Genomic DNA, 23,628 nt, shown 5'->3' with positions numbered 1-23,628 from the left:
TGAAACTAATACACCACTGGATGTTAATTACACTTCAATAAAAAGAAGAATCAAATAGAAATACTGGAAATGAAAAACATGTTAAAAGATGAGGAATATCTTCAACAAACTCATGAAAGGACTGAACAGAGGTGAGGAAAGGGTCAATTTCCAGTCACATAAAATTACATTAAATATAATATGACTAAGGTAAAACACACATGTAACTGAAAACTCAGAAGAGGTAGAAGGTATATATGTCAAAATAATTGCTAATTATGCAAAGTTGATGACAGACACAAAACAACAAATTCAAGAAGCTCAGAGAATATCAGGCAGAATAAATACCAAAACCAACAGATACACACATGTTTAAACTACTAAAATTCATAAACAAAGAAAAAACATTTTAAAATCAGTGCAAAAAGGAAACATACAGGACGTAAAGATATAAAAAGTTTTGTAAAACTTACAGTATACTTCTCATCAGAAACCATGATAGAAGACAATGGAGCAGCATTTTTAAAGTTCCAAAAGAAAACATAAACCTACAAAACTCTTCCTGCTGACAATTGTATAGCAAAGGAGACATTCAAAACAAAGGATATAAACAATACTTGAAAGATTAATATTGGTTCCTTAATTACTTTATAAGATGGATGACTGCTTAAAATTGTCATCAACAAGCTCCTGTCCATGAGCCAAATCTTGCCCTCTGTAAGTCTTGTATACATTTGTCTACATATGGCAACTTTTACACGATAATGGCATAGTTGAGTGGTTGTAAAAAGATAACATGGGCCACAAAACCAAAAATATTGCTGGTCCTTTACAGAAGATGTTAACCAATATCTGGTCTACAAGAAAAAGAACAGTAATGTACACCATTTTATATACTAGAATGATAACAATAGCAAAAGATATGGGAGGAAAAAACCAGGAATAATATGTGGAGAGGTCCTTCTGTTACATATGAAGTATATATTATTTGCAAGTACCCTGATCATATAAAGGTTTATTTGGTAAATCTTATGTCAACAACTAAAGAGATAAGAAGTAATACTAAGCAAATGTGGAGTACATGGAATCATAAAAAATGTTCAACTAACCCAAAATACAGAAAAAAAAAAAAAAAACCAGGAGAACAAAGAAATTGAGTAAATAGGAAGTGGCTAATAAAGCAGATTTCAATCAATATAATCATAAAAATAATCACACTGAGTGCAAACAGTCTAAGCATACTAATTTAAGGACAAAATTTTCAAATTGGATTTAAAAAAAAAAAATCAAGGGGCGCCTGGGTGGCGCAGACGGTTAAGCGTCCGACTTCAACCAGCTCACGATCTCGCGGTCCGTGAGTTCGAGCCCCGCGTCGGGCTCTGGGCTGATGGCTCAGAGCCTGGAGCCTGTTTCCGATTCTGTGTCTCCCTCTCTCTCTGCCCCTCGCCCGTTCATGCTCTGTCTCTCTCTGTCCCAAAAATAAATAAACGTTGAAAAAAAAAAACTTAAAAAAAAAAAACTTAAAAAAAAAAAAATCAAGACCTGACAAAAGAATGATTTCCTTGCACACACACAACAGATACGTTAAAAGTAAAATAATGAAAAAAGATTCACCAGGCAAACACTAATCAAAGAGAGCTGGAATTGTTTATATTAACATCAAAGTTGATTTCAGAACAAAGAATATTACCAGCACTAAAGAGAGATACTTCATAATAATAAAGGACTCTGTCTAAATGATATAACAGTCCTAAATGTTTGTGTACTTAACAAAAGACCTTCAAAATATAGAAAGCAAAAAATGGCAGACTTGAAAGGGGAAATAAATAAATCTACAATTATACTTGAAGACACATCAACACTGCTTTATCAATAATTGATAGAACAGGTAGATAATTGGCAAGGATACAGAAGACTTGAATACTATCAAGAACTTTAACTGACATTTATAAGACAATCCAACAGCAGCACAACAACCTTTTTCAGATAATGAAACCAACTGTTCATTTACTGAAAGGATCAATATTAAATATTAATTAGATATATTGACCAAGAAAAAAAGGAGAAAAATATTAGCAAAAGCATGGATGAAAGAGGTAAAACATACAGAACATACAGACTTCGTACACTTTAAAATCATAATAAAGGGATAACACAAGCAACTCTGCTCATAAAACTGACAAATATGATGACACTGACCAGTTATTTACAAAATATAAGGACCAAAACTCACTCAAGAAGAAATAAATGAACATAGGGGAAGTGAAGGAAAATAAGATAAAAAGAGAGGGAGGCAAACTATTAAGACTTCAATAAAGAGAACTGAGGGTTGCTGAGTGGGGATGTGTGGGGAGATGGGCAAAATGGGTGATGGGCATTAAGGAAGGCACTTGTTGAAATGAGCATCGGGTATTATATGTAAGTGTTGAATCACTCAACTCTATTCCTGAAATCAATCAATAAAAATAAAAATGTTCTTGGAAGAAAAAAAGAGGGGGAGGGAACACCTGGCAAAGCTAATAAGCAGGCTAGCTTTCTTTATTTGTTTGCCTTTTAAAATATTCTGCTGAAACCCTGAATTGACCATTGTTTTACTTATTTGTAATCAAACGTAACTGGCTGAACCATGTTCTGCTAGCACAGCTCCAAAAAAAAAGAGGAAAGAAAAAAGGTAGTAAAGGGGATCAGAACATGCCATCCCAAAATATGCCCCTCTGGCATATTGACTGTTTTGAGCTGAAGGTACTTGAGAAACTGCAGATGCAGAAGGGCTGACTTTCCCCTTTCTACCTAGAAGCAGGTTGATCATAAAATCTCCCATGAGAAAGTTGCCGTCCCTGTACCAGAAAGAGAGTATCTTATCTCCTGAGACTGGGAGTCAACCCTGCAATGGACCTGCAAAAACAAACCTACTAAAATAACCCTTGAACTTCTATTAGCTTCCCTCCTACATTTCCTGTTCACTGTCCCACAATCTACTGCCCTGAGCCCAAACCCCTTTGTCTGGTCACATCCCCACAATTTATTGTTCTTTGTGTAAAAAGGTCCATAAACTTTTAAGCCTACCATCTTCTTCAGGTCTTCATTTCTCTTCTGAGGACTTTCATATATGCATCGAAAATATTAAATAAATATGTATGCTTTTTTTCTGCTAAAAAAAACTGATGACCTGAATAGTCCTAATAATGAAATTGAATTTATAATTAAATAATGAAACCACCAAGGCAAGATAGTTTTACTGATAAATTCTATCAAATACATAATAGGAAATAATGCCAACTCTACTCAATCTCTTCCAGAAAAAAAAAAAAAAAGAGGGAGGTTTTCTTAAATCATTTTATGAGGCCAGCACTACTTTAGTAACAAAAAGACAAAAGACATCTCAAGAAAAGAAAAACCACAGATCAGTATACCAGCTGAACATGGATACAAAATCTTTCTTAAAAGATTAGCAAATAGAATTTAGTAATATATGAACAAAATAATAAGCCAACAACAAATGGAGTTTATTCCAGTAATGAAAAATAACAGTTGGTATCTGAAAATAAATCAACATAAGTCAACCTATTAGAGACTAAATGATTAAACCAATAGATAAAAGAAGAAATCATGAGGGAAATGTTTCTAAACATTTAGAAATGACTAAAACAAAAACATGACATACCAAAATTTATGGCATATGGATAAAATAGTGCTAAGGGAGTAAACTGACAGCTATAAATGCTTTACATCAAAAAAAAGAAAAGAATGATCTCATCAACTTAACTTTATAACTTAAAGAACTAGAACAAGAAGAAAAAAAGTAATCCTAAGGCTTGCAGAAAGAAGGAAATAATAAAGATTAGAGCAGAGATAAATAAAATAGGCAATTAAAAAACAACCGAGAAAAATCAATGAAACTAAAGGTTGGCCCTTTGAAGAAAGGAACAAAACTAATAAACCTTTAGCAAGATGGACTAAGAAAAAAGAAGATACAAATTACAAAATCAGAAATGAAAGTGGGGACATTACTAATAATTTCTACAAAAATAATGATTATCAGAGAGTACTATGAACAAATACATGGGAAAATATTGGATACCCAGGTTGAAATGTACAAATTCTAGAAGCCCAGGGGCACCTGGAGTGGCACAGTGAGTAAAGTGACTGACTTCAGATCAGATCATGATCTTGCAGCCTGTGAGTTCAAGCCCCGCCTCAGGGTCTGTGCTGACAGCTCAGATCCAGGACCCTGCTTCAGATTCTGTGTATCCCTCTCTCTGTCTCTCTCTCCCACTCACACTGTGTGTCTCTCTCTCAAAAATAAATGTTAAAAAAAATTAAAAAAAAAACCAAATTCTAGATGCCCAAATGCTACCAAGACTATATTATGAAGAAATAAACAGAATAGACTTGTAACTAGTAAGGAAAATGAATAAGTAATCAAAAACCTCCCAAAAAAGAAAAGCCCTAGACCCAATGGCTTTGTAAGTGAATTCTATCAAATACATAAAGAATTAAACCAACTCTTCTCAAACTATTCCAAAAAATTAAGGAAGAGGGAATACTTTCTAACTCATTTTAAGGTCAGCATTACCTTAATACCAAAGCAGACAAAGACAAAAAAACTAGAGCACTATCGCAAATGAACACTGATGTAAAAATGCTCAACAAAATACAGATGGTACCAGACATAAGATGGTTCAAGTTAAGATATTTCATCTTTAAGATGGTGTGAAAGTGATAGGCATTCAGTAGAAAACATACTTTGAATTTTGATATTTTCCCAGGCTAGCAATACGTGGTAACATACTTTCTTTTGATGATGGGCAGCAGTAGTGAGCTGCAGCTCCTAGTCAGCCAGGCAATCATAAAGGTAAAAAACCAATACATTTACAATGTATATGTAATATACAATGTACACTTGCAATACAGTATTCAGTTAGTTACATAGACTTCTAACACTTTAGTATAAAATAGGCTTCCTATAAGATGATTTTGCCCAACTGCTGGCTAATTTAAGTGTCCTGAGCACATTTAAGGTAGGCTAGAATAAGCTACAATGTTTGGTACGTGAGGTGTATTAAATGCATTTTCGGCTCATGATATTTTCAACTTACTATGGGTTTATCAGGAAATAAACCCTACCTAAGATAAGGAAGATCTGTTATTACCAAACAAATACAGTAGCATAGTAAAAGGATTACACACAATGATTAAGTGGAGTTTATTCCTGGAATGCGAGGATGATATAATATGTGGAAATCATATGCACATTAACAGATGAAGGGGGAAAAATGATCTCAGTTGTTATAGAAAAAGCATCTGACAAAATTCAACTCTTCATGATAAAAATACTCAAAAACTTAGAAGGAAACTACCACAACACAACAAAAACTACACACACACACACACACACACACACACACACACACACCCCACACAACCCATAGTGCCAACAGTGAGATTTAAAGATTTTCCTAGAAAATCAAGACAGGATGGTCCTTATACCACTTCTATTTAACATAGCATTGAAAGATCTAGACAATTCGCAAATCAATCAACGTGATACATCACATTAACAAAAAAAAAGAGAAAAACCATATGATCCTGTCAATCGATGCAGAAAAGGCCTTTGACAAAATCCAGCACCCTTTCTTAATAAAAACCCTTGAGAAAGTCGGGATAGAAGGAACATACTTAAAGATCATCAAAGCCATTTATGAAAAGCCCACAGCTAACATCATCCTCAACGGGGAAAAACTGAGAGCTTTTTCCCTGAGATCAGGAACACGACAGGGATGCCCACTCTCACCGCTGTTGTTTAACATAGTGCTGGAAGTTCTAGCATCAGCAATCAGGCAACAAAAGGAAATCAAAGGCATCCAAATTGGCAAAGATGAAGTCAAGCTTTCGCTTTTTGCAGATGACATGATATTATACATGGAAAATCCGACAGACTCCACCAAAAGTCTGCTAGAACTGATACATGAATTCAGCAAAGTTGCAGGATACAAAATCAATGTACAGAAATCAGTTGCATTCTTATACACTAACAATGAAGCAACAGAAAGACAAATAAAGAAACTGATCCCATTCACAACTGCACCAAGAAGCATAAAATACCTAGGAATAAATCTAACCAAAGATGTAAAAGATCCGTATGCTGAAAACTATAGAAAGCTTATGAAGGTAATTGAAGAAGATTGAAAGAAATGGAAAGACATTCCCAGCTCATGGATTGGAAGAATAAATATTGTCAAAATGTCAATACTACCCAAAGCTATCTACACATTCAATGCAATCCCAATCAAAATTGCACCAGCATTCTTCTCGAAACTAGAACAAGCAATCCTAAAATTCATATGGAACCACAAAAGGCCCCGAATAGCCAAAGGAATTTTGAAGAAGAAGACCAAAGCAGGAGGCATCACAATCCCAGACTTTAGCCTCTACTACAAAGCTGTCATCATCAAGACAGCATGGTATTGGCACAAAAACAGACACACAGACCAATGGAATAGAATAGAAACCCCAGAACTAGACCCACAAACGTATGGCCAACTCATCTTCGACAAAGCAGGAAAGAACATCCAATGGAAAAAAGACAGTCTCTTTAACAAATGGTGCTGGGAGAACTGGACAGCAACATGCAGAAGGTTGAAACTAGACCACTTTCTCACACCATTCACAAAAATAAACTCAAAATGGATAAAGGACCTGAATGGGAGACAGGAAACCATCAAAACCTTAGAGGAGAAAGCAGGAAAAGACCTCTCTGACCTCAGCCGTAGCAATCTCTTACTCGACACATCCCCAAAGGCAAGGGAATTAAAAGCAAAAGTGAATTACTGGGACCTTATGAAGATAAAAAGCTTCTGCACAGCAAAGGAAACAACCAACAAAACTAAAAGGCAACCAACGGAATGGGAAAAGATATTTGCAAATGACATATCGGACAAAGGGCTAGTATCCAAAATCTATAAAGAGCTCACCAAACTCCACACCCGAAAAGCAAATAACCCAGTGAAGAAATGGGCAGAAAACATGAATAGACACTTCTCTAAAGAAGACATCCGGATGGCCAACAGGCACATGAAAAGATGTTCAGCGTCGCTCCTTATCAGGGAAATACAAATCAAAACCACACTCAGGTATCACCTCACGCCAGTCAGAGTGGCCAAAATGAACAAATCAGGAGACTATAGATGCTGGAGAGGATGTGGAGAAACGGGAACCCTCTTGCACTGTTGGTGGGAATGCAAATGGTGCAGCCGCTCTGGAAAGCAGTGTGGAGGTTCCTCAGAAAATTAAAAATAGACCTACCCTATGACCCAGCAATAGCACTGCTAGGAATTTATCCAAGGGACACAGGAGTACTGATGCATAGGGGCACTTGTACCCCAATGTTCATAGCAGCACTCTCAACAACAGCCAAATTATGGAAAGAGCCTAAATGTCCATCAACTGATGAATGGATAAAGAAATTGTGGTTTATATACACTATGGAATACTACGTGGCAATGAGAAAAAATGAAATACGGCCTTTTGTAGCAACGTGGATGGAACTGGAGAGTGTGATGCTAAGTGAAATAAGCCATACAGAGAAAGACAGATACCATATGGTTTCACTCTTATGTGGATCCTGAGAAACTTAACAGGAACCCATGGGGGAGGGGAAGGAAAAAAAAAAAAAAAGAGGTTAGAGTGGGAGAGAGCCAAAGCATAAGAGACTGTTGAGAACTGAGAACAAACTGAGGGTTGATGGGGGGTGAGAGGGAGGAGAGGGTGGGTGATGGGTATTGAGGAGGGCACCTTTTGGGATGAACACTGGGTGTTGTATGGAAACCAATTTGACAATAAATTTCATATATAAATAAAAAAAATAAAATAAAAAAAAAAAGAAAGATCTAGACAGAGCAATTAAGAAAGGAAAGGAAAAGACATCCAAGTTGGAAAGAAGTAAAATTATCTGTTTGCAAATGAAGTGACCTTATATATAGAAAACTTTCAAGGTTGTACTAAAAAGAAAAAAGAATAAGTAATTTCAGCAAAGTAGCAGGACATCAAGTCAACATACAAAAATTGGTTGCATTTCTATACTAACAATGAAAAATCTGAAAAGGATATTGCAAAAATAATTCCAATAGCATCAAAAAGAATAAAATATTTAGGAATTAACTAAGGAGGTGACAGATTTGTACAATGAGAAACACAAAATATTGCTAAAAGAAATCAAGGGCCACAAGGAAAGACACAGGGGGAAAAAATGTAACCTAAAATGGAAACACCATTAGGCTATTAGTGGATTTGTCTGCAGAAACTCTACATGGCAGTGGAGAATGGAATGACATATTCAAAGAACTTAAAGATAAAAATGGCCAGCCAAGAACATCTCCAACAGTTATCCCTTAGATATGACGGACAAGTAAAGGTTTTCTCAAACAAAGTCGGAAGGAGCTCACCATCACTAGATCTGTCTTGCAAGAAATACTGAAAGGAGTTCTTCAAGCTGAAATGAAAACAGGCTAATCAGCCTCATAAAAACATATGAAAGCACACAACATGCTGTTAAAGCTGAAAATTATACAGTCAGATGTAGAAAACTCTAACTCTGTATTAGAATGATGCATTAATACTCAACTATGGCACCAAGGCTAACAGAAAGCTGGAAAACTATAGCTACTATAAATTAACAAATACACAACAAAAAGTAGATAAACTGTAATACCAATATAAAAAGTAGGAGAAAAAGGATGGAGAAATTTACAGGCAATCAGTGATAAGTTACTCTCAACCTAAAATGCATGTGTTTGTAAGATGTTTTATGTAAGCCCAAGAGTAACCACAAGAGAAAAACCTAGAGCAGATTCACAAAAGAGAAAAAAAGGTGGAAACTGACATACCACCATGGAAAATAATTTATAAAGGTAGGCAGAAACAGAAAAATAAAACCAGAAAGCAATTAACAAGATGTCACTAGTAAGTCCTTACATATTAATAATTGCTCTAAATGTAAATGAATGGAGTTCACCAATCAAAAGGCATGCAAGTAGCTAGATGGATAAAAAATAAGACCCAGTTATGCGGTGCCAATAAGAGATCCACTTCAGCTTTAAGGATGCACAGAAGACTCCAAGTAAAAGGATAAAAAGATATTCTATACAAGTGGAAACCAAACAGAAGTAGGGATAGCCATACTTGTATCAAAACAGTTAGAAAATTTGGAAATATGTAGAATCTAAACAAACTCCTGAACAACCAATAAGCGAAAGAATAAATCAAAAAGGGAATCAAAGAATATCTTGAAACAAATGAAAACAGAAACAAAACATACCAAAACCACTGAGATGCTGCAAAAACAGTTGAGACAGAAATTTATGGCAACATATGCATACATTAAGAACTAAGAAAGATTGCAAATAAACATCATAACCTTATACCTCAAAGAAGTAGAATAAACAGAACAAACCAAGACCGCAGTTAGTAGAAGGAAGGAAATAATAAAGTTCAAAGTGGAAAAGACCAGAAAAATAGAAAAAAAATCAACAAAACAAAGAGCTATTTTCTTTGAAAAATAAACAAAACTGACAACCCTTTAGCGAGTACTTATGACAGAAAAGACTCGAATAAATAAAATCAGAAATGGATGAGTAGAAAGTGCAATTGACTATAGAAATACATAGACTCATAAGAGACTACTATAAACATGTACATGCCAGCAAATTATAGAACCCAGAAGAAATGAGTAAATTCCTACAATCCCATAACCTTCCAAAACTGAACCAGGAAGAAATAGAGTCTGAACAGAATGATAACATGTAAGGAGAATGAATCAGTAATCAAAAACCTCCCAACACAAAAATATCCAGACCAGATAGTTTCCAGGTTAAATTTTTGCAAACATTTAAAGAAGAATTAAAGCCAATTATTCTCAAACTCTTCCATAAAGTTGGAGAGAAGGAAACACTTAAAAAGTTATTTAATGAGGTAAACAATACTCTGATGACAAAGTCATATAAGGGTCCTACAAGAATAAAACACTGTATACAGACCAATGTCCCTGATGGACACAGATGCAACAATTCTAAACAAAATATTAGCAAACCAAATTCAAGAATTCATTGAAAGGATTATATCATGACCATGTGGGATTTATCCCTAGGATTCAAGGATGGTTCAACAATATATGAATCAATAAATGTGATATGCCAGATTAATAGAATGAAAAATAAAAACCATATGATCATCTCAAAAGATGTAACAAAAAAACACATTTGACAAAATACAACATTCTTTCATGATAAAATTCCTCAATAGATTGAGTACATAAAGAACATACCTCAATATAATAAAAGTAATATACAACAAACACACAGGTAACAGCATACTCAATGGAAAAAATGGAAAGCTGTTTCTGTAAGATCAAGAACAATACAAAGGTGCCCACTGTCACCACTCTTATTCAACATACTGTGAGTCTTACCTAGGACAGTCAGGCAGGACAAAGAAAAAGCATCCAAATAGGAAAGGAAGAATTAAAATTGTTGCTATTTGCAGATGATGTGACATGATATACTGAAATAAAAAAATGGTTGGGTCTAATCAATGACTACAATAAAATTAAAGGATATAAAATCACAACACAGATATTAGTTGTTTTCCATACACTAACCATAATGCATCTGGAAAAAATTTAAAAAAAAAAAAAACTATCCCATTCACACTAGCAACACAAATAATAAAATACCTAGGAAGAAATTTAATCAAGTAAAAGATCTATGAAAACTACAAGGCTTTTCTAAATGGCATAAAAAAATTGGAAGGATATCCCATGTCAAGGATTTGAAGAGTTAATATTGTTAAAAGGTCCATGTTACCAAAGCCATTTATAGATTCAACACAATCACTATCAAAATTCCTATGGCATTTTTTAAATTTGTTTTTTATTTTTTAATTAAAAATTTTTTTTAAATCTTTTTTTTTATTTTTTAAGAGACAGAGTGCGAGTAGAGGAGGGACAGAGGGAGACACAGAATCCAAAGCAGGCTCCATACTCTGAGCTGTCAGCACAGAGCCCAAAACAGGGACGGAACTCATGAAACATGAGTTTATGACCTGAGCTGAAGTCAGACCCTTAACTGACTGAGCCACCCAGGTGCCCCAGCATTTCTCACAATAGAAAAATCAATCCTCAAATTTGTATGGAACAACAAAAGATCCCTTTATAGCCAAAGCAATGATGATAAAGAAAATCAAAAGTGGAACCATCATACTTACTGATTTCAAAGTATACTACAAAGCTATACTAGTTAAATAGTACAACCTAGGCCTAAAAACAGGTACTTAGGTCAACAGAACAAAATACAGTACCCAGAATTAAACTCCCACATATACTGTCAACTAATAAATGATAAGGGATCTAAGAACAGTCAATAGGGAAAGGATAGCTTTTCAATATATGATGCTGGGAAAACTCGATAAACCCATGCAAAGAAAATTGGACCCCTACTTACACCACCCGCAAAAATCACCTAGAAATGGATCAGACTTAAACATTTGGATAGGATATCCAAAGCACAAATGTAAAACAAAACAAAACAAAACAAAATTTAAGTGGGACTACATCAAACTTAAAAGCTTCTACACTGCAGAAGCAAGAATTAAGAAAATGAAGAAATTAAGAAAATGAAAACGCAAATGAATTATTGGTAAATAAAAGACAAATGGATAATGGGTTAATATCCAAAATATACATAGAATTCCTAGAACTCAGTAACAAACAAACAAACAAAAAACCCACAAAGAATCCAATTAGAAAATGGGCAAAGGAACTGAAGAGGTACTTTTCCAAAGATGACATGCCAATAGATACATGAAAAGGTGCTCAACATCACTAATACAAGTCAAAACCACAATGAGATATCATTTCACACTTGTAACAATAGCTATTATCAAGAAAACAAGAGATAACAAGTATTGGCACTGTTGGTGGGAATGAAATTGGTTCAGCCACGATGGAGAACTGCATAGTTTCCCCCAAAAAAGTTAAGAATAGAACTACCATATGATCCAGTAATCACAGTTCTGTGTATAAATCAAAAGGAATTTAAAATTATCAAAGATATATACTGTATACTGCAGCATTAACACAATAGCCAAACTGTGTCCATCAACAAGTGAACGGACAAAGACATGGTGACACACACATACAAATATATAAATAAAGTGTGACAGATCACATTTTATTTACATTCATATCACATTCATATACATAAAACAGAATTATACATATATACATATATGTGTGTGTATATAAATAAAACAATACTCTTCAGCCACAAGAAAAAGGGAAATCCTGCCATTTGCAGCAACATGGATGGATCTTGAGGACATTATGTTAAGATAAAACAAATACTGCCAGACACCTCCTATATGTGAAAGGTAAACAAAACAAAACAAATGAAGACACAGTAAAATGGTACCTGCCAGGGGCTCAGGAGTGGACAAATGGAAGAGATGTTGTTCAGGGTACATGCTTGCAACTAGTACATGAATAAGACATGGGGATCTCATACGCATACAGTGATTACAGACAGCAAAACTGTATTAAAGACATTAAACTTGCTAACAGACTAGATCTTAATTTTTCCACCACTAGAAGAAATGATAATTACGAGATGTGATAGAAAGGTTTGTTAATGCCTCAACAGTAATCGTATGAAAACATGTATATCAAATCAATGTGCTATGTATCTTTAACTAACGGCATGTTAAATGTCAATAATATTTCAATAACAAAGACTATAATTCAAGATAAGAAAATAATTTAACTGATAAGAAAATAATTTATTTACAGATGGATTATGATGTCACTTTAATACTATCAAATGATTTTTTTTCCCAGAAAATCTACCAAAGAAAAAAAGGATTTGCATCAATAGTGAAACTGTGAACATTTATAATTAAGATTAATTGTACTGACTTTTGTTTTGAAACAATTCATGTTCACACATATTACGTAGTAGTAAAATAATATACGGGGAAAAAAGGTCTTCATAAACTTAAGATAGGCATAAAACTAAATATAAACTGAAAGTTTTCTTCCTAATCACAATTAAATTATAACATACAAAGTATGTCATTTATATATTATTTCTTTATATGAAAAGTATCTGGGGGGAAAAACACTCATTGCGTTCTGTTCAGTTTGCATGAAAAAAACCTTGAAACTTCCACGGATATCAATTTTTTGTCAAGAACTACTAGTATAGTCATAAACAAATCAACATTGTAATAACAAAAAAGCCTCAAGTGTGACATAAATTCTTTGCACAAAATAGTTAAAAAGTCATTTGCAAGATCCTCTCCACAAAAGTAAATTGTAAGCAGAGATAGCAGTCAATGCTGTCTGAATGTACCAATCCTATTTTATGTCATATTTTATATCCTAGAACACAGAAACTGGAGCTGGCCAGAAAGCTAGATTTTTTAAAACCAGTTAGAAAAAAAATCAATTACAGAAGAAAGTCATCTTGCACACAGTTGATGCAGATTCACAGAATTCTACATTGTTTTGCTCATGAAAAAGCCTTGCACATCTCCATATACGTTTCAGCTCAATAAGTTTGTGCCTTTTGTACAGCTATAAAAATGTGAAAACACTCAATCTGTTCTTGTGGTCCCAGTGCTATGGAGACTGGGAAGACACAGGAAACATAACAGAGAAGTTTTGTTTTTTGTTTTTTTTAAGGGTAGATTAACAAATTGAAGAATTCTCAGGCATCCCATTTTAATTTTTTCTTACGAATTACTTGTGAGATAATCTGACTCTATGTAAATGTGTGCAACTGGAGTGCCAGAAGTTAGAGGGAAGAAAAAGCTGCAGGGAAAAAACAATACAAATAACTACAGACTTCTTATCAGTTAAGTTAAAGTGTATATTGTAAATTTTAAAGCAATCATACAATAAATAAAATGAAGGGACATCTAGTAAGTCAGAAGAAAAAATAAAATGGAATAAACATATTTTATACAAAAGGCAGAAAAAGAGGAAAAAGGAACAAAACAGATGGAATAGACATACAAAATAGCAAAGAAAGCATAATTAACCATATCACTATTACATGAAATAGAAATAAACACAGAAAGTTAAAAAGAGATTGTTAGGCTAGTTTTAAAAAACAGAAAAACGAGACCAAATTGTATACTACATGTCTAAAATTTGAAACAGTACAAATGTCCATCAAGATGAATGCAGAAACAAACTGCCACAATCATACAATGGAATACTACTCAGCAATAATGACTCAACTACTGATATAGTTAACAGCATGAGTAAATTTCAAAATGATGTGCTAGGCAAAAGTTCACACACACACACACACACACACACACACACACACACGCACATGTGCGCACTGGCTGATTCTATTTCATAGAGTCATACGTAGAATATTCACAATTATTCTACGGTGATAGAAATTAGATTTAGTTTCCTGGGGAGGAATGTGGGTGTGCATAAGGGAAGCATGACAAAAGTTTCTAGGCTATAGAATATTTACTTCATGTTGGGGTAATATTTAAACAGTTGTATACCTTAGAGAAATATCACTGAACTATATACATAAAGTGGGAGAATTCATTGCCATCTTATGTTAACCATAATTTAATAAAATTAAGAATGTTAAATTAGGAATCAAAACTATATCCAGAAATGTTCCAAAAGTTAGAAATTAAACACAGTTTAGAGTAGTGTTAAAAGGTGGTTTATCAGATGTTTAAGAACATATGTATGTATATACAGCTTAATATAGAATCCATGTTTAAAATTATAATTAACAACAATGTGAAGACTAATCAGTAACTTAAATATTCTACAAAAAATTATTTATACATACACACAATCACATGCCTAAACACACACACATAAAGTAATTACCAATTGAAGCTGAGTACATTTGTTTCATGTGAGTTTCAATGACAGAAGGATCCCGAGAGCTGTAAATTCCCAACTCAGGGTAAAAGCTGGAGCCAATGTCATCCGGGGGATTATGTTTCCCTTGTGGATAATTCTTGGTTATTCTAGGGTCCCAATGCTTCAGGATTGGATGGTTCCAATGTATATATTTACCATCAAATTGCGGATTTCCATACCAACTGTAATAAAAGACATGCAAATAATAATTCAGAGGTCGCAGCTCTTCCACGTAAGGTTCAGAGGCTTTGGAAGGTTTCAGAGTGGTTTCGACACTTTTTAAATTCTTGATACTTGTTTCACTGTTGATTTTGTCATTGTTTTGGGAATCAAGGTTTTTCCCTAAGTGAGTTTGTTGATGAAGTTCTGGAAGAAGTTCAAGTCCAAAAGGATCTCCAAAAGTAGCTTTATTTGGTCTCAGCATTTTTAAACCCATCATCAGGGAGAAAATAAACAGAATAAAAAGTGACAAAATGATGCAAGTCCTTCTTCGAAATTTTGCCATGATGACATACTTTAAACTCCAAAATGGTAAGTGTTTAGCTGTAATTTATTGAAAAGTGGTAATTAGTAAGTAGTATTGACAATATTACCCAATGTATTCAAAATGAAAACAAAAATCTGTAAAGTTCATTACATTGAAAGATTTTAAAAGTTCATCATATTAGTTGTATAATCAAAAACTGAGATCTACAAAATAGTCTATATATGGCTAGATTAAATAGCAGTATTTATTTGGAAATATCACAATTACATTTTATGTTTTTATGTTTAAGTATGTATATACATATATGTATAGGTATGTGTGTATATGTACATAGGTATATACACACATATGAATAAAATATCTTTATGTACAAATTTCTGGCTTGGGGAAAAGTTGACATTGATTTATAAAATACGACTTTCTATGATAAATCATGCTGTTATTATTCCAAAGAATTAAGTTCATAACAACTAACCCTGATAGAAAAGACAGACAAGTTAAACATAATCAGCAAGTAATTCTGTCTCACACATACACAAATACTTTCTATAAACTGTTACTTCCATTATGCATATATGCAAGAATTACTAAGATGAGCAAGCATATTTCTTTTAGGGCTAAAATCAGTCTTCTCAAAGTAAAGTTTAATTGTGAAATATAACACACCTAAGGATTAATATAAAAGACATACATCTAGGTTGAAACATATAAACATTCAAAACGGAGGCTGCCAGCTTAAAAATTCATCTCCACCTTTTGTGACCCTTGCCAATCACCAGCCCTGCCCCTTCTCCTTAACAATAACCACTTGCCTTTTGTATTTACCATCCCCTCACCTTTCTTTGTAGGTTTTCTAAAACATACATGTATCTAACCAATATTCATTTTGTTTTGCCCATTTCAAAATTTTACTTAAGTAGATATGGTAATATCGATATGTACATATATACAAATAGAGAATATGCATATTAATCTTATACAAATATATGTGTATGCCTTCCATATACTTAGATATACTATAAATATGTATAATTACATATATAATTAGATGTACAGAAGTTACACAAAAATATTGAGAAACTTTATTAAACCTTCTCTGACACTTTACATGGTATCCTACCTCTTTTCCATCCCTATGTTCTCATTTGCATCAGTTCTTCCTCTCATAAAAAAAAGTCATGAAAATGGAAAGGGATAGGCAGATAGGTCTGGAGATTTTGTTTTACAACTATAATAATCCACTGGTTTTATGAAAATGCTTTCATGTCAAATATTCTCCTTCTTAAACTTTTGGAAGTAAAAATTAACACTTTATTGTTCCTAAGACTAATTTAGGGACACCCCCCCCAAGTTATAATATTTTAATATTATTACATGGATACACTATGACCACACCAACAAGCTGGACTCATTAACGTAGATCATGTAACCAATTAACACTAGACATAAACTAAAACAAGCATTATGAAAGTAGAAATAGCTGACTTTTAGATGATAAACAGGTGAATCCTTACTGTTGTTCAAGGAACAAAAATATGTTTCATTTGGTTGGAATATCAAAACAAATTCTAGACTCAGTTTAATTGAGCAACTGAATTGTGTAAAAATAGTATGCTAAGCACCACATGAAACAGATTGATTAGTAAGACACAGTTCTTATGTTCAAGATGCTTGGAGTCCCCAAGGAAGGCAGAAGACACGTATGCAAATAAACTATAACTCAAAGAAAAAAAAGTGCTAAAAGAGAAGTGAAAGACATATATAAAGCAATAAAATACCATATAAATTAAGGAGTTGAAAAAAACTCTTTATGAAAAAAAATGTAAAATCTTAGAAGAAGGAGTACAATATGCATAGGCTGGTGGAAAAGAGAAGGAAAAAAAAAAAAAAAAAAGAATGTCCCTAGTGTCAGAGAAAGGATGTGCCCAAAGATATACCGGACATGAAAGACACATTGTGAAACACAAAGGCCTCTGTAGGCTGCAGCCAGTAAAAGATAAGGAGGAAAAATAAAGCTATAGTGCTATGTTGGAACCATACTACACCAAAGAAAGAAAACTTTTCTGGTAAACAAGGGACCACTAAAGGCTTGTAAACAAAATATTGGTATAATAAGAGTTCAGATTAGAAGAATGGAGCCCTTATAAAAAAATAATGTTCAAGGCATCAAACTCCACCATTTTCTGAATCTAATAATCTCCCATTCACTAATCATTTTAACAACTTACTCCTTCCCTACTTCTATTACTATTTTTAGTGACTCCACCAATATGGATGATCCAGTCCCGTAGTTTAGCCGCCCCAACTCTTTGCCTCACTTCTAAAGATCTGTTCTTTCACTCCATTTCACTAACTCAGGTGTCATACTCCTACTCTTGATCCTGACATTGTCAAACATTTATTACTCCAAAATCTTTATTTTTTTTCCCCATTTCCAAACATAACCTTCCGTGCCTTGAGCCCCTCTAGTTTAGTATTCTCATTCTGGCAATTCCTTGACCTTATTGAGATGTCCAATCCACTGAGTCCACTGCTTTTTTGCTATATTTCCTTTTCTTCATGTTTTGTCTCTAGTGACAGTTTATAGTCCATTGTCCAACATTATAATTCCTCACTTCTCTCCTTTCTTAATACATACTGGTAAAACCCCAAATAAATGATGTGTGCCTTGACCTTGATCCAGAACCACAGAATTATACTGGACAAAACACACAACCATGTTGACCTTTCACTATGAATTCATACTCAAGATGCTTAACAATCCTGTCACTAAACTCCAGTATGTTCACTTTTCTAACCTCAGAATTACTTTATTCATTTTTGTTTTTCATCAAACCTACGGCTACATCACCAACTTCCTTTATTATCTTCAGATATCTATGTCTTATCCAGCTGACCCTTGAACAATGCGGGTTTGAACTATGCAGGTTCATTAATATGTGCATTTTTCAATAAATATAGTGCAGTACTAAAAATGCATTTTCTCTTGTGATTTTCTTAATACCATTTTTTTTCTCTAGCTTACATTATTGTAAGAATACAAATATCATATAAAGGACATATATAAATAACATATGTTAATGAACTGTGTGTGTTATCAGGAAGGCTTCCAGTCAACAGTAGGTAATTAGTAGTTAAGTTTTTGAGAGTCCAAAGTTACAGGAAGATTTCCAACTGCATAGGAATCAGCACCCCTAACCTCCAGTGTTCAAGGGTCAACAATACTTCATAAACAAAAACAATTTTACACAAACTCCCTTATCTTCCCATTAAGAAATTAACTTTAATATCAACTTGTTTTTATTGTCAGCAAAGGTTTCCAATTTTAATATTTGTTGTTTCACTCCTTTGATTTTCTTCTATACAAAGCTCTATTACTTCTATTCAATTTTGCTCAACTTTTACAACTGTATTATCTCTTCAATTTTTAAGTTTTTGTACCCTTTACATTTCATAGGGCATTATCTATTGTGTTTGTCTTGTAATCTTCATTTATAAAATTTGCTCATTTTTCACTTTTCAGTCATAATTTGCTTATTCATCCAAATCTCATATAGCTATTTTAATTATTTCTATTAAAATATTAGGTTATGGTTGTCATATATTTTATGAACATGTCTCTCTGGCATGCTTTCAGTATCTACAAGTATGTTCACTTCTTTGCTTATAAGGACTTTGTATGGAACCTGACTGATCTTTTTCTATTGACAAATATTACATGAAATAATTTTCTCTCAATTTTTGGAAGTGAATGCTTTATCATGATAGTTTTTCTAGATTCATGCTCTATAGAACTTAAGCTGTTTTGGGGAAATCTTACAATGGCTTTGAATGTCTTTCTGAGATCAGTTGGGTTCTTCTCCATTCCCACATTTATCTGGCATTTTTTATTTCCTTGGCTTGTATGCTATTATAACCCTGCTCAATTTGAAAGCTATTTCCAGAAGTTACTCTTCAATATGGGGTTTTGTCCTGAAAACCAATATGTTGTAGCCCCTTCAGATGTTAGGCTTCAAAGTCTCCCTCCCCCGTTGCAGCTACTATTCTCAAAGTGAGCTGTCACTCTTTCAATTAATATCTATGGTTAGAAATGTTCCTGTCTTCAGTTCAAGCAGATGCACTACTGCTTTCCTCGGTTTCCTCCTGCACAGAGTTAGAAAACAAGTCTTATAGTTATTAGAGAGCTGTCCCCTTCCACTCATACTTTGAGTCCATGGGGGATAACTTGTCTTTCAGTTTTGTTACAGATTATTTGTTTTGGTTTTACTATTTACTGGTCTGCTTTTATGATTTCAGGATAATTTAAACATTATACCAAAGCTGTTGCCATCACTCCTCAACTCTTTGTACTTTCCTTAAAATGTGTTAATACCATAACTCTACTGCTAATTACATCTTTAGCAGTATCTTAGAAGTTCTGTATTCTGTACTTTTATGACCACTGAGTTCAAAATATATTCAAATTTCCATTATTTCTCCCATGAGAACTTATTTATAGATGTATTATATTTGGGAGATTTCCTAGTTTTTTGTTGTTGTTGTTATTGATTTATAGTGTGAATCCATTGAAAACATCGCCTGCATGGTTTCAGTCCTTTGAAATATGTGGAGACTTGCTTTAAGGCTCAGCCTATGATCAATCTCATTAAGTGTCCCATATACATCAGGAAAGCATATTCTGCAGCTAGTGGTTACAAGATCTACGTACCAAATATGCTATCTTGTTTATATCGTTCATATCATCAGTATTAAAAAATCCCCTATATTTAGATCTACATGTTTATATTATATAATTTTAATTGATGGTATTATGTAGAGACAAATTTGAGACTGCTAGATTTTCCTGAAATATTAAATCTTATTTTATATGAAATGTTCCTTTTCTTCTCTGATAGAGTACAGTGTAAGACAAAACCTAATATTAATATAGCTACAACAGATTTCATTTGGTTGACACTGGAACAGAGTATCATTTGCATCATTTTATTGTCACCTTAAATGGTTATTTTTGAAATAAGACATTATTATTGCTGTTTTTAACCTGAGAGTCTTTGTCTAATAGTTGTAGTATACACTACATTTACAGTTCTATAAATATGGATATTTAAATCTAATTCTTGCCCTTGTTTTTCCTTTTGGCCTTCTTACAAGCTCCATTTTCTCTCTTCCTTTTTTTCCCCCCTCTCTCTTATCTTTTTAATGGTTTCATTTTTCTCTATTATGCATTCTCGGTGCAATTAAGAGCATGCATTCTTCTCAAAAACTGGTATGAATTAGAACTTTACTATTTCTCAAACAATAAAAGCACACTTAGAAGACTTTAGTTCCTTTATCCCTGCCCCAACTTTGAGCTCCTATTTTGGTGTAGATTTTTTTTTTTTTTTACACATATCTTAAACCCCACCAGATATCATTTTTTTTTAATATTTATTTTGAGAGGGGGGAGGGGTAGAGACAGAGGGAGAGAGAGAATCCCAAGCAGGCACCATGCTATCAGCATAGAGCCAGCTGGGGGGGCCCAATCTCACAAACTTCAAGATCATGACCAGAGTCGAAATCAAGAGTCCAGGGCTTAACTGACTGAGCCACCCAGGCACCCCTAGGATATCATTTTATACAGTCAACATTATTGCATTTAGCCTTTTCTTTCCTCTTTAGTTCCTCTTGCATTTGCCTACTTCCATTCAAACTAATTTTCCTCATGGTGAAAAAACAATTCCCTTTAACAGGGCTTTTGGTATTAGTCTGCTGCTCATAAACTCCATATTAGTTTGTTTGAAAATATATGTGACCTTCAACTTAACATGTATACATAGACTTCTATATTGGCAATTATTTTCTTTCAGCACAAACTATTATCTTCTGCCTTTGTTTCTGTTGAAAACTCAACCACTGCTTTTTTTTTCTCTTTGATTTTAAGGATTTTTAAAGGTATTTTTTTTCTCTGGTTTAATACTTTTCTCTTTTTCTTTGGTTTTCAGCAGTTTCCCTATGGAATAATACACATGGAATATGGTTTTCTTAATACTTATCCTGCTTTTGGTCCAAAGTGCTTCTTCAATCTGGGGTTAATAGCATTCCTTAGCCTTGTAAAATTCTTGACCACAATCTCTTCAAATATTGCTTTTGCTCCATTATTGCCTTCTTGCTCATTTTGGAATACATTACACATGTTAGAATTCTATATCCTATGTGTTTATAACATTTTTTTAAACTTTCCCTCCATATCTCTCCATGCCTCTGTATTTCTGAAATATCTTCTAGTTTCCTATTTCTCTTCAGCTGTCATTTCTTAATTTCAGTTATAATTTTACTCTTAGAATTTCCATTTGGGGCGCCTGGGTGGCGCAGTCGGTTAAGCGTCCGACTTCAGCCAGGTCACGATCTCGCGGTCCGTGTGAGTTCGAGCCCCGCGTCGGGCTCTGGGCTGATGGCTCAGAGCCTGGAGCCTGCTTCCCATTCTGTGTCTCCCTCTCTCTCTGCCCCTCCCCCGTTCATGCTCTGTCTCTCTCTGTCCCAAAAATAAATAAACATTGAAAAAAAAATTAAAAAAAAAAAAAAAAGAATTTCCATTTGACTCTTTTCAAAGGTATCAGTTTTCTGTTAAAATTTTCCTTCTCTAATTCCTTGAATGTGTTAATCCCATTTATTAAAGTCCACCTCTAATAAGCTGAATTAGACCTTAGGGATTCTGTTTCTATTGCCCGTCTTTTGTTGTTTTGTTCTTGCTTAGTACCTGGACAGTCACAGTCTTTCTGTAAGGTGGGTTAATTTATTATTGAATGCCAGCCCTTGTGTATGAAATGTGAAGAGGAAGATTATCTGAATCTAGTAAGAGCAAAATCTTCAAAAGTGGGTTTAAGTCCTTGTGACTATTTGGACTATTTCTCATTAATCCTTATTCCTTTACACATATGGGTACTGAAATTAAAGGCATGGGTTTTACCAAGATCCTTCAACTTTCTATTTTCTATATGTTTAGCTTCTCTGCTACTTTCAAATGAGGGATTTTGAATAACCCTATCTCCCCCACAATCTCCCAAAGAATAATGCATGATGTAGGGCTCAGAGCCATTGAAATAAGTAATTCCACCTGAATTTCCTTATAACCTGAGCGTAATGAAACGCTTTAGAAGGGACTCAAAATTCAGATTCAACAGAAGTCATAATTTGTCTTTTCATTAACTATAACTTTTAAAATATGCATATCAGAACATACGGTCAACAAAGGACAACTGACAAACTGAAAATACCAAGATATTCTACCTCATTCAAAATTTTTAAAAATGAAAATTAAGGGCACCTGGGTGGCTCAGTGGTTAAGCATCCGACTCTTGATTTTCGCTCAAGTCATGAGCTCTCATGGTTGTTAGATCAAGCGCTGCATCAGGCTCTGCGCTGATGGTGTAGAGCATACTTGGGATTCTTTCTCTTTCTCTCTCTGCCCGTGCCCCATGTGCGCTTACACACTCCCAACCTTGCTCTCTCAAAATAAAATTTAAAAAATGCAAATTAAAACTACACACAAAAAAAATCATTTCTTATCTAGGAGACTGGCAAAACAAAAACACAAATATATGCTGTTGGTAAAACTGTGGGAAAACAAGCACTTCCAAACACTGCTAGTGAATGCAAATTGGTACAGCCTTTTTGTGAATTTGGCACTAACAAAATTACATATACATTTACCTTTGGACTCAGTCCTACTTCATGGAAATTACCTTAAAAATACACAACATACACAAAAAATACAAAACCACATGAACAGTACATAAATCCATATACAGCACCATTTGTAACTGTAAAATGCTGGAGTGTTCAGCTGAATGAGGAAGAGATCTTGGAAATGACATAAACTGATTTTCTGGATATATTCTTAAGTGAAAAAAGGAAAATGCAAATAAGGAAATATACATTTTTCAAGTGAGCAAAGAAACAGAATAAACATTAGATAATGATGTGGATTATGTATGGGGGTAAGGAGAAACAGGACAGAATAAAGAGGAATGAGAATGGGTAGAAGAATTGGAGGATGGAAGTGACTTCTCTTTTTGTATAGTTCTTTTTTGAGCCATGTTATATTTCACATACTCTAACAAATATAAAATGTTAAACTCCAGTTAGTAAGTTGTTTTTGCATTGGTACAGGTTAGCAATTCTTAACACTTAATGTGTATTCTACAAGTAAGCCAACAAACAATATATG

The 23,628-nt window shown here is 33.9% G+C and overlaps 1 protein-coding gene across 3 annotated transcripts in view; it reads right to left on the bottom strand.

Annotated features, from left to right (window-relative positions):
* Nucleotides 1-23,628, bottom strand: part of MANEA (mannosidase endo-alpha) — a 68,700-nt gene that overhangs the window by 36,989 nt on the left and 8,083 nt on the right. For 2 of the 3 annotated variants that reach the window (XM_040474191.1, XM_040474192.1), the window contains exon 2: nt 14,900-15,478. In XM_040474191.1, the coding sequence (XP_040330125.1) occupies nt 14,900-15,440 (541 nt within the window). In that variant the 5' untranslated portion in view covers nt 15,441-15,478. The remainder of the gene's footprint in view (nt 1-14,899; nt 15,479-23,628) is intronic. The other variant, XM_040474193.1, reaches the window with a different exon arrangement.

Source organism: Herpailurus yagouaroundi, unplaced genomic scaffold (genome assembly GCF_014898765.1).
Source record: "Herpailurus yagouaroundi ecotype Mexico unplaced genomic scaffold, PumYag 139, whole genome shotgun sequence".
Classification (NCBI taxonomy): Eukaryota; Metazoa; Chordata; class Mammalia; order Carnivora; family Felidae; genus Herpailurus; species Herpailurus yagouaroundi.
The sequence above is the reverse complement of the archived record's forward strand: the minus strand, read 5'-3'. Positions and strand labels throughout refer to the sequence as shown.